The sequence below is a fragment of the Nelumbo lutea genome, chromosome 3 (genome assembly GCF_056320005.1).
Source record: "Nelumbo lutea isolate HS-2025 chromosome 3, American lotus-T2T, whole genome shotgun sequence".
NCBI classification, from domain to species: domain Eukaryota; kingdom Viridiplantae; phylum Streptophyta; class Magnoliopsida; order Proteales; family Nelumbonaceae; genus Nelumbo; species Nelumbo lutea.
The window spans coordinates 83,833,976-83,845,751 of record NC_142686.1 but is presented as its reverse complement, the minus strand read 5'-3'; the positions used below and the strand labels follow the sequence as shown (position 1 = coordinate 83,845,751).

The window sequence follows — 11,776 nt, the reverse complement described above, 5'->3', positions numbered from 1 at the left end:
CCTGAAGCCCAGCCCGTGAATTTGTCTACTTAGAATTAGAAAATTATAATTATTAATTTGATCGAAAATACCAAATTATTAACTGCAAAACTTTTTTTTTTGTCATGTATGTAATAATTAGCCACCTGCTGCTTATGTTGCTGACTGAACGATTTATTGCATTATTTTCAGTGGATAAAATAATTAAGTAATAAAATATTTTTTAGTAAAATGTAAAAATATTTAAGGGTGTACTAATCTATTCAACTTCAGTGACAAAGCAATAAGATTTTTAGTTCAAAAAATTTAGCTATTAACAAACATCCTCTAAAAAAATAATTTATGTTTTCAATTAATTATTTTTTTTCACCTTCTTTATTTTTTTATCATATTTACTTTTTATTATATGTTAAGAGAAATTGTCCAAAAAATCCTTATTTTTATAAAAAGAATAGATTAAAATGCAACGGAAGTTAGAAAATCTTATCGATAGAAGGCTATTCCACAGCTGTAAAGGTTGTTCGAACGGAGTTTGCACCGACTGAAGCCGATCTCTCAAATTATACTTCTATTTAGAGAAAATTAAAAGAAAAAAAAATTAAAAAAAAAGAGGAAAGAAAAGAGTAGACAGTGGAAACATTTGCATTTGTAAATTGGTGAAAAAACAAGGGCAATCTTATAATAGCAAGATTATTTAAAGGGAAACGGCGTTGTGTCTGTCCTTTCCGGTAAGCCCGGTGATTGCTCGAAACATTGTGAACGCTTAGGGCATTGAAGCCCGAGCTCTTGCCCAGGTTTCGGATAAAAAGGGCCCTCTTTTCTCTTGATTTTTATTTTTCAGACAAGAGCCCTAGACACACACAGACACTATCTCTCCTCTCACTTTCACAGAAATAACGAAACCGATTCATGTGAGTTGAAAATCCATGGAAATTTAGCAAAGCAAATCTTTAATTTTCTGTCAAAATTCAGTCTCCGTTAAAGGCTTGCCTATTGACGTCTTGGAGAAATGTTGCAGGGTTCGTTGTAGAAACCGAAGAAGAGTCAAACCTGCGAGAGAGATATGAGAGCTCGCCGTACACTCTCAGGGTGGAGGAAGAGCTGAACAGGAAAAAGGACTTTGGAGTTGGGATTTCGAAGCTCGAAAACCGTGGCAGGAAACAACAGCACAGGAATTCCGGTTTGGCGAGAAACGAACTTCGAAGGAGGTCTTCTCGTCGCTCTAAGCAACTTTAATCGGCCTTCGATCGTTATCGGAGGTGAAAACTTTGCTGGTAGATTGGGTATTTTAAGTCACATTAATCGATTTCTTCGTCATTTTGCATCTTCGGTTAGTTCATGCCTTGTAATCGAGTTAAATTTTCACGGACGAGATTGGGAGCTGTAGATGTTTGAAGTTTTGTCTCACAATTCTCAAACCTCTAAATTTTGTTGCGCCCTGTTACTCAGGAACCGATCTGCGGAGTTAGAGAAGTAGTGACACGAGACGAAAGTGCAGATCCACCAGAGTCCAAAGCGTTATTTTATTGATTCTTTTCCGGCTGGATCTTCGAATTGTAATCTCAAGTCTTCCGATTGAGAAAAAACGGGACAACGAGTAGGAGTTCACGTTGGAGACGGTCGTTTCCGCCATTTTCATCATTACAAACTTTAAATCTGCAGTAGAAGCTCAGATCGGAGCCTGAATTGCAGAAACGGAAAGGTGATATATTTTATCGTTTTCTATATCTACTATATATATAATACATAAAAAATATATGTATATCTTACATGATTAATAATTTGAAGCTGTTTGGTACCAATACGCTTACTGTTTTCTGCCATTTTTTGTTCCTGCCAGGAAGCTTTGGTACGAAAACAAAAAGTCTCAAATCGGTTGAAATTGCAAATAAAAAGGGTAAGTTAAGTAATTGCGTCTTAGCTGTTTGTTTCCGTCGTATTTTCTTCTTTTCGCCGCGAAAAAGCTCATCTGAAGCCGAAAAAAGCTCGGATTGGAGTTGAAATCTCAAGAATTTTAGGTGATATAAGCTTTTCTCTGGTTTTTCTTTTCGATTTTTTTTTTCATTTTAGCTTTTTAAAAATTTTATCGTCTTTAAAATTAAAATAGGATTAGTCATTGATCCTTTATTAAGGCTCTAAAACAGTGAGATCTCAACGCCCAAACGGTTCTTAAATCCTAATAACTATTGAGTGGCTGTACGTTGTCTAAAGCATCTGATGCGCTTCGCAGGCGACTGAGCGGCTTCTGCATAATAAACGAAGGTAAAAAGAGAACACGCACAGCTCATCTACCCAGACGCTAGCTTTTGTAAGGACTGTAAAAAGCTAGACGGAGCTGCTGACATTTCCGGCCCTCGAGCGCGATATATCGAGCGTAAAAAGGGCTCTTTATCATAAAACCAAGTACTGAGAATTCGTCATCAATGCAAAAGGACAGCGCCCACCTGCACTCGAAACCCTAATTCAGTTGCTTAGACTTTGCAAGAAGAGACCCACTTTTTCTCTCTCTATTTTCTTCATCCCTTTCTCTCTTGTCGGGTTCCAAAGAAGAGGGGGGAGGATTAAGAGGAAATAAAGAAAGAAAGGAGAAGAGCCAAACGGGTCTTGTTCTAGTTTCCTCGAGAAAGGTATGAAAGTGGCATGGAGGTCGACGACATTCAACCGTGTAAACTTTCCAGGATTGGTAACGGTCGAAACGACACGAGCAAGATAGGTCAAAAAGCAGGAGAGCAGTACCAAGATGAGGACGATGATGACGGAGAAGGTAGAGGAGGAGGTGGGTGCAGTGGTGGAGGTGGAAACGATAGTAGTCGCCTTCGCCAGTGGCCTGCATCTAGGATTTTCAGGGTTTCTCGAGCATCCGGCGGGAAAGATCGACACAGCAAGGTTTTAACGGCGAAAGGGCTGAGAGACCGTAGGGTGCGTCTATCGGTCTCCACGGCTATCCAGTTCTATGACCTTCAGGATCGTCTGGGTTATGATCAACCCAGTAAAGCTGTGGAGTGGCTGATTAAAGCTGCCGCCGACGCCATTGCCGAACTTCCTTCACTTAACAGTACATTTCCCGACACTCCTAAACAGCCAAGCGACGAAAAGAGGCCCAGCGCTTCCGAACCCAGATTCGACCCCGCCGAGATTGAATTAGAAACTGGCCCTTCTTATCAGCAACAACAACAGCAGCAGCATATTTCCTTGTCGAAATCTGCCTGTAGCAGTACTTCGGAAACCAGCAAGGGTTCTGTTTTATCTCTTTCACGGTGTGAAAGCCGGGTGAAGGCGAGAGAGCGGGCGAGGGAGAGAACTGCAAAGGAGAGGGAGAAGGAGAAGGAGAAAGAGGAGAGCCATGCTGCCCATCAACAAGAGGTGAATCATAATTCGCAGAGCACTTCTTTCACCGAACTCCTCACTGCTGCTGCTGCTGCTGGTGCCGCCGCTAGTGACAATGGTAACAGCACCACATCTGCTCAACAAAACCCTTCTCTATCTAACTTCATCCTCAAGCCACGACAGATGCCTTCGACCCCGATGGATTACTTTGGCGCAGGACTTTTTGGGCCTGCTTCGTCCAGAACCCACCACTCTGGGTTTTCCGGCCAAACCCACTTTGGGAACCCTCAGCAGCACTCGATGACGGTGCAATCGCCTTTCAGTGTCACGGGCGATCATCAACCGGAGCTGCCGCATTTTTCTTTCTTGCCCGATCATCTATTCCCTGTCGCCACTGCGGCTGGGAATGATTATAATCTTAATTTCACAATCTCTTCCGGTCTTGCTGGTTTCAATAGGGGGACCCTTCAGTCCAATTCACCATCTCCGTTGCCTCACCTTCAGAGGTTTTCATCTCCTGTAGACGGATCAAACGTGCCATTCTTCATCGGGACTGCAACTTCAGCAGCTGCACCCGTAGAGAATCATCAATTCCCAGCTGGGTTTGATGGCCGCCTGCAACTCTACTATGGCGACGGCTGCAGGCAATCAGACCTGAAGGGGAAAGAGAAGAACTGATGTTCTGGAAGAGCAGATAGTACTCGGTCCGTCCTCTTCGTTGCAGGTAAGAATCTAATTAATCTGTTCGCTTTTTTTCGTATTTTTCTCCCTTGACCGATGGTAATATCTGCTTTCAGTTTAGCCAAATAAATGAAAGCTATATCTGTGTTCTCTATCTCGGTGCCTGTTTCCTTTCTCGTCTCTTTATTCACATGAATGTTTTGTTGGGTAGTTTTTTGGCTTTACGTGTTTCTGCTACATGGTCCTTTTATTTTTTGAGATCATCAAAACCTGGTAATTAGTCATAATTGTTTATTGAAGGCAATCTGTTGGATTATCATGTCTGATTCCTGCCTTGGTTGTTGTGAAGGTCGGGATTGGTTGTCTGTCTGTCTGTCTGTTCTTTGCATGATGTTATCCTATCGTTTTTGTGTTGTATGGCAAGTCCAGGTGTCGAGCAATTTGATGAGATCAACACCTTTGCCTGTCTGTGGTTATAATTTTTGGATCCGGTCCCATTTGCTTGTCTAGAAACCAAAACCCGTTGCCTTACAACTATGCCACCAGGTGTACTGTTCATTGTCGAGCTGGGGCAACATTTCCTTCTGATTAATGAGTTATTTATTATTAATTAATTCGCTTGACTTTAAGTATATTTAGGCTCAGAGATTTGTATTTTCTTCTCAGGGTAAATTCTTCTTGTAGACATCCTTATATTACGAATCTGGAGCTTATAGTTATACGGAAAACCCAGTAATTGACAAATGTAACGAAATTTAATATAAACTTAGGAGAAAAATGGGTGTGCATGGTGGATCTTCTGTCGTTCTCATTAGTGTCAACTAGATGGATAAATTAATCTTTGCATTTAACGTAACACATAAACCATATGTATTCTAAGACCATATTGTTTCTTATCCCGCAGACTTGCAAAAACTTAATAACTTGAACTAAAAGACAAAGCAATAGATTATTCAGTTCAGCCACTTCAGCTGTTATAAAATAGCTCCAAGTCTAATGATAACTACTGTTAATAATATTGTTACCTTAAAAAGTTGCCACTGTTTTAATGATATGATCACGTCACCATGATAGGTGGCATTGGTTCAAAATCGTCCATGCTTTGTTGATTTTAGCATCTTTAGATGCTGAAGTATTTATCCATGTGCTGGCAAGACTAAAATATTTGGCTTTGATTTTCTAGGTCAGGTTGATGATCATTCATTCCTAAAAGGAGATATCATTATCATAACTTGTCTTTTTAGTTTTATTTTTAGGACAAGTAATTCATATGATAACGACCACCCAGAACCTCACATCATCATGGACCCTCTTTATGGACGTTTGGGTTTTTCTTGGCCATTTGAGCCATTTGACAGGCTATTTTGCTTTTCGATCATATCCATTATGGTTTGATTCTTTATTTCTGTTCCCCCTTTCAGAGGTGCATATCTTATTCAAGTATCATTCAATAATGATATGACAATACTGTCATTGGAGTATTTATATCAGTCACTATAAAGACAGGAACAATACCGAATATTTGGAGCTTAATTTTGCATGTAATGCCAATTAAAGTGCGATGCTGTAAATGGTGAATTAGTTTACATCTAATTGGTTCCTTGTGGCGTATATTTGAAGGTAAAAAAAGAGACTGCTCAGATATGGAATGAACTGAAAATTAGTCTATGGACATTGGCAAAGTCCTTTCATCAACAGGACTTTGTTCAAAACTAGTGTATGAACATTTGTCTTAATGATCAGAAAAATTGAACAATTGTCTTGAAAAGTTATGACAATAGTAAGGAAACACCTAGTCTGGTTTGACCTATAAAGGTGATTGGATCATGGATCAATCAGAAGCATTTTTCTTTTGCCAAAAAAAAAAAAAATCAGAAGCATTTTATTTGCTTGGAGTCCTTTGCCTATAACCTAGAGCTTATTTTAAGTAGAGATTAGCTAGGATCCTAAACAAGCTGTGCTTACTGTTAGGCGGCTTTAGATTCTTACAATGTCATAGTGACCAAAGCCCTCTGGTTCTTCAGCCGCATTAATTTGGTTGATCTAGCGTTGTTTTATTGTATGAAGGAAACATCTTGAATTAAATGAGTGCCAGCCATCTTCAATTAAATGAAATTTTATGAAGGAAACATGGAGTTAAAGTAAGTTCTGATGATATGTTCCAAACACTTCAATTATTCTTTTAATGGTCCTAACTTGTCATGGTTTTGAAAGTCTAATGGCAAGTGCTTGGGCTGCAAATATTGCCATCTGAATGTAAACGTGTTTGTTTTATGCAGGACATTTAGAATCCGTTTTACTGCCTGATGAATTTAAGTACTGAGTCTCAAGTAGGACATAGAAATGTTAAAGGGAGTTGCAATCATTTGGATGTCTGTATATTGCCAACTAAGAGGAATCTGCTTACAGTACAGCAAGAAATAACTGGTGTTTTTTTTTATTGCAATCTAACTCCTAAGATTCTAGAGGATACTTCGGAATCCACATCAGCAACATTTCACTAGATTTACTTTGTTTTGTTTTACTTCTGTTATCTAAAGACTCTTAGTTGCCATATTCATGCTGATCAAAACTTTGGTATCTGTTTGTTCTTTTTTTCTTTTTTTGAACAGAAACAAATAAATAGAAACTTCATTGAATATAGAAAAGATATAAGAAGCAATCGCTAGTCTAAGAGCAGCTAGCAACTTCTGACAAACCAAGAATCAATTAGCATACAAGGTTGCCTATCCCCTTGGGCAGGAGCCGCAGGACCCTGAAATAATTCATCTCTATTCATCATCTTTTTTTTTTTTTTAATCAACTATTCATATATCTTCCCTATCCAAACAATCTTCTTAAGAATTTAATTGTCTTTCGAACCCACCTGAGCTTGGTGTTCAAGCTGTATGCCAAAGATCTAACCTCTTTAATGCTGTGAAGATCCACCCAAGAAGGGTTAGGAAACTCCTATTATCATTCATCTTGACATCATTTGGGAGTTCTTCAATTCTTATTTTTAATTCTAGGATAATGAATCTAGGAGTACAGCTCAGACTAGATAGGAATTCTATCACCAATTGTACCTGGGTAAACTATAGTAGGACCTCCTTTTTTTAGCCCCAAACTTTACCCCTCTGAAAACTCATAGATGTAGATTCCAGCTCATAACCTGTCCGGGAAGCTACAGAAGACTCAATTGGCTCGCAAACAAACGATGTGTAAACTAGTAGGACTTACCTTCTTGATTTCTAAAGGTCTGCTCTATTTTAGCATGACTTGGATTCCTCAAGTATGGCTATCAAAAGTGAGCAATATCTCATCTTGAGGGGTTAACAAAAGAGAGAGACAGCAGATTTTCTAGATGAAGAGGAGGCCGTTGCTTTCCAGCCCCTCCTGATGTCATTAATGCTGAGACACTAGAAGTCATCTAAGGTCCAAAGCCAATTTATGAGAGCTATATTGAACTTTCTTGCTTTTTATTTTTCCCATATCTCCTATAAAGTAGCCGCTCCTAAACATCTTGACATGATCTTCCCTTATCTTCCAAGGGCGAAGAAGAACGAAGATGTTTAAAAAGGAAGTCAATCTTAGTGGGGGATTCCACCTAACACCAGGATTCTATTACATGGTGAAGTTTCAATAGCATTCTTGTAAAGGATAATTCTGTGGAGGAAAAGAACAGTTTGGCCTCGTTCAGAAAACCTGAAAAGTCTTAAGTTTGAGATGAATCATCTCCCAACAGAAAGCCGTTATTAACCGGGCTTCTTGTTAGAGAATAGAAACCTATTCAGGGTCCTCACCTGACAGCTTAAACTTTTAGGTTGAATAGTTGCTTGGGATGGCATCAGAGCCTGTTTGGCCAAGTAATCTGGTATTCAATCCTTGCGGCCCTGTTATATTTAATTAAATTTTAGCACAAGGTATGGGTGGGCCTAACAGCTTAAGCTTTTGTGTTGGACGGTTCCTTGAGACTTCTTTGCCTAAGTTTGGGAGTGCTTATTTGAAAAATAAGTGCTTATTCTAATAAGTGTTCATGAGATTTTGGTGAACAAGCACTTACTTCAAATAGGGGTAGTATAGTTATTTTCAAAATGATGTGAGGGCCAAGACAGGATAGAAAGGGAATAACTGCTTATTGAATAAGCACTTAAAAATAAGCCTGAATTTTGGGCTTCTCAATAAGCACATACTTCGGGCTTATTTCCCAGCATAACTCCTTATTGATGTGGTCCGGCCCAAAATAAATGCTTATTCAAATAAGCACTTATTTTTAAGCACTCCCAAACTTGGCCCTAGTTTATGCAAGTAATTTTATGATTGCAAAAAATTATCAAGGAAACTGATCAAATATATATATATCAAGGAAATGGAGTATGAGAGTAAAAGAGATACCCAAAAGAACACCTTATTTCTTTTTGGTAATCAAAAGACACCTTATTATATGTTTAAAAACAAGAGGGAAGATAGTAAAGCAAGAGATGAGCTAGGTATAGTGGAAGTGTGGAACCCCAATACAACTCTTCCATCCAATTGTATCAAGAGTCTACCCACCCCATATAATAGGAGGATGCAAAGGTGTTGATGAATGTAGCTCTTTGGCTTCAATAGCAGTTTTTTATGCCTAAAATCATACATTTCTACAGATTTTTTTGGACATAGGAGAGTGGGCTTGGTCCAATGTGATTTCTAGTTAAAAACATACAAATATCAAGTTTTTTATAGTTTCCTGTAAGGGTTCTGAGGGCTTGGGGTTGATATTATGAAGTACTATCGATCTCCTTTACATAGTTAAAGAGGACCGATGCTCTTATACAAATTTTTCAACCAAACAGTGCCTAATAGTTTGTCATGATCTATTCTTTGCTTTTTCTTGCGTATATAAGAGACTTGATATTATGAAGTATTACTGATCTCCTTTACATTGTTAAAGAGGACCCGTGCTCTTATACAAAATTTTCAACCAAACAGTGCCTAATAGTTTGTCATGATCTATTCTTTGCGTTTTCTTGCATATATAAGAGACTTGATATTATGAAGTATTACTGATCTCCTTTACATAGTTAAAGAGGACCGATGCTCTTATACAAAATTTTCAACCAAACAGTGCCTAATACTTTGTCATGATCTATTCTTTGTTTTTTCTTGCATATATAAGAGACCCTCCGTATGCTTTAATTGTTTTATAGGTTGTATAAAATACCTGGAACCATTGCATTGAAAAACATTGACGGGGAGAGACAATTCTATTTGTCTCTCAATGTCTGTATATACTGTACCTCTTGTATCTATCATTTAAATCTTTAATATAAATCCTGTTGTTATTGATAAAAAAATTGCATCTTTTCCTTCTATATCATAAGTCGGAGTTCGGATATCCTACACTGTTTTTCCTGTGTTTCCATTTAGTCTGTGACATGTAATGGAACACATGCCACGGACTGAATGGAAGTTCCGGAGATCTGAGGCTCTATAAGTTGTACAAACAAATGCAATTATGATGTGGATAATATGTAAAGCACGGTGGTGTAGGAGTACATATGGACTATGGTCACTACTATCTTATTTGTTTAGAATGATACATGCATGAATTAAACAAATGAAGGACCGAAAAAGTTCCAACCAGAATCATGTATTTTCATTTTGTTTCATTAGCATCTAGACACAGTCGTGTATTATGCATACGTTAAACTGGTCTTTGGGTATCAAACGTGTAAATTAGACTAACACAGAATGTGCTTCATTGGTATAAATGCCTTTTTTTTTCTCACGGACAAACGTGCATATACATTTTATGTACATGTAGGTAATTAGTGAGTGGTTCATAAAGGTCAGTGTTCAAGAATCTCGTTCCCGTTCACCCATCAAATCCCCGTCGGAGACAGGTGCAAGGCCTGTTTGGCGAATTCGAGGTCAGGATTATAGCCCAAAGGGCAGTTATAACTTTGGTAAGTCCGAAAGAATTCAATTGCTGTTTTCTCAAAATTCTCTCTAGATCTCATGGTTAAAATTATTTTCTTTTCTCAGACTTCATTTATGCAGTCTGCAAAAATCTGAATTTGTTTTCCCTTCTAGGAAGTCACCCGCTAAAGTAGGCACTTATCTAGTAAAAGCCTCTAATTTGCTTTCCAGTTTCGAATGCATAATTTCATATTTTATCAACTCAAACTAAGCCACTGATTTTGGCAAATACAATGACTCAGAGAGATCAGGGTTTTGACTTTCCAAAAAAAAAAAAAACCTTATAAAAGTCAAACTTAATGCCTTAATAGTTTTCTTAGCGAAGAAAGAAAGAAAAATCCTTGATGCCTTACTGTTACGTCTCATCATTAGCTGAGTCCTTGATGCCTTACTGTTACGTCAGACCATGTTAAATACATAAAGCCTTTGTTGTTTCTGTGTCCAGTTGAATGCTTGTATAACTTGTTGTTCTGTCACTAGCAAAGCTTTCTAAAGTCATCCACGTTATTGCTAAGTGTGATCCAGCTGAATGTATATGTGGGGAGTCTCCTTGTTTTTCTTTCTTGTGCAAATATCCTACAACTACAAGTTACAACTCCATATTATCTTCATATCTCCTCATGGTAACTAATTTCTGTAGTGGATTTGATTATTTGAAGCAATTACTGCAGGCAAGCGAAGAAGTGTGGCGGGCTTTTTTGGTGAATGCGAACCTTCCCTACCTACTCAGGCGAAAAGACAAATATTATCAGCAACTTTTTCTCCTCAAAATTATTAATATTTTTATTCACCCATTTTTAAATTCTAAGTCATTCAGCTTAGTTTCTCTGAATTCTGAATTATACATATATTTATATATATGTTCCATAACTTGAATTAATATGCGTTTTAAGCTGGGTGTTTTGGTGATATATGACGTTACTTAAAACATATCTCAGTTACCCAAATGATGAATTTCATTGAGTTCCTTTTCTTGATCTTTATTAATTAATTTCTTGTATCATTATTATCATCTCTTCGTTTATGCTTGGGAACAGATCTGTGCTAACCACCTGGCCTCTTCTTCTTTTTCTTCTTCAGTACTTCAAGATAGTACACTTTGATCAATCCACGGTGATATGTGAGTCATGCAAACCATCTAAATCTAGTAGCCATGGATTTGGGTCTGGGTGCTTTTTTGTCTTTACTCAAGAGTTTCTTTACTTCTTCATGCAACAGATCCACGTATGGTTTTATTTTATTTTAAGGGCACCACCGTATTCAAACACAGGTTTGATCAGTCCGTATGAACAGCATTGCCCATTTGTTTTTTTACTCTTTAGGCTGCTAACCTGCCAAACTTTTCCTGCTACAACAACGTTGCCCGGTCGGCACAGACAGGATGGGGGATGAAGACAGTAGTCGTGACGAGACGTCCTTTCTTCCATTCCATGCGATGCGCATAGCGCAAGCATTAATTATATACCAGCCAAAAGCTAGGTGGTTTTCGAATTTGCCACCACTTCACAACGTCAAAGCCCAAGGCTCAAAGCACGCGGCAGACGAACAAACACAAGACAAACCCCTGGGTGGGTTTACTACTTTACTAGCATTTTGCTAGTGCTAGGCATAACCGCCTAATATATACATAGCTTAGCTTTGCTTTCAGTTTCAGGCTCTCATGCATCATTGAAAAGGGCGCAGTTTTGGTCGTTTGTTTAGTGATGTCTGATGGGTACGTACGTCCCTCGGTTGATGTGTTTCTCGATCGGTTGGCTCCAAAAACCCAGAAGAAATTGTTGTCTCAACTTGTGACCCAACGAGTAACAGACACGTTTCACGTTTGGTTTCCATATGATATTATTGGCTC

At 38.3% G+C, this 11,776-nt stretch overlaps 1 protein-coding gene across 17 annotated transcripts; it reads left to right on the top strand.

Annotated features, from left to right (window-relative positions):
• The first annotated feature begins 692 nt into the window (after positions 1 to 692).
• On the top strand, positions 693 to 10,939 carry LOC148866138 (transcription factor TCP2-like). 17 transcript variants are annotated; one of them, XR_016109433.1, is made up of 7 exons: positions 693 to 890; positions 998 to 1,238; positions 1,429 to 1,681; positions 1,820 to 1,876; positions 2,210 to 4,030; positions 9,773 to 9,914; positions 10,599 to 10,939. XR_016109433.1 is itself a non-coding variant. In XM_088975843.1 (6 exons), exon 5 carries the CDS (start codon positions 2,620 to 2,622, stop codon positions 3,982 to 3,984), a length of 1,365 nt encoding a protein of 454 aa, XP_088831969.1. In that variant the 5' UTR covers positions 693 to 890; positions 998 to 1,238; positions 1,429 to 1,681; positions 1,820 to 1,876; positions 2,210 to 2,619; the 3' UTR covers positions 3,985 to 4,030; positions 10,599 to 10,939. The 17 variants fall into 17 exon arrangements, 10 of the variants coding, with proteins under 10 accessions (XP_088831969.1, XP_088831970.1, XP_088831975.1 ...); XR_016109434.1 differs by having other exon boundaries at positions 10,587 to 10,939; XR_016109436.1 differs by having other exon boundaries at positions 701 to 890; positions 998 to 1,253.
• Positions 10,940 to 11,776: the final 837 nt, after the last annotated feature.

What these genes read in the sequence shown, in the direction of transcription:
- LOC148866138 (XM_088975843.1), top strand. Translation starts at nt 2,620, where the DNA reads ATGGAGGTCGACGACATTCAACCGTGTAAACTTTCCAGGATTGGTAAC.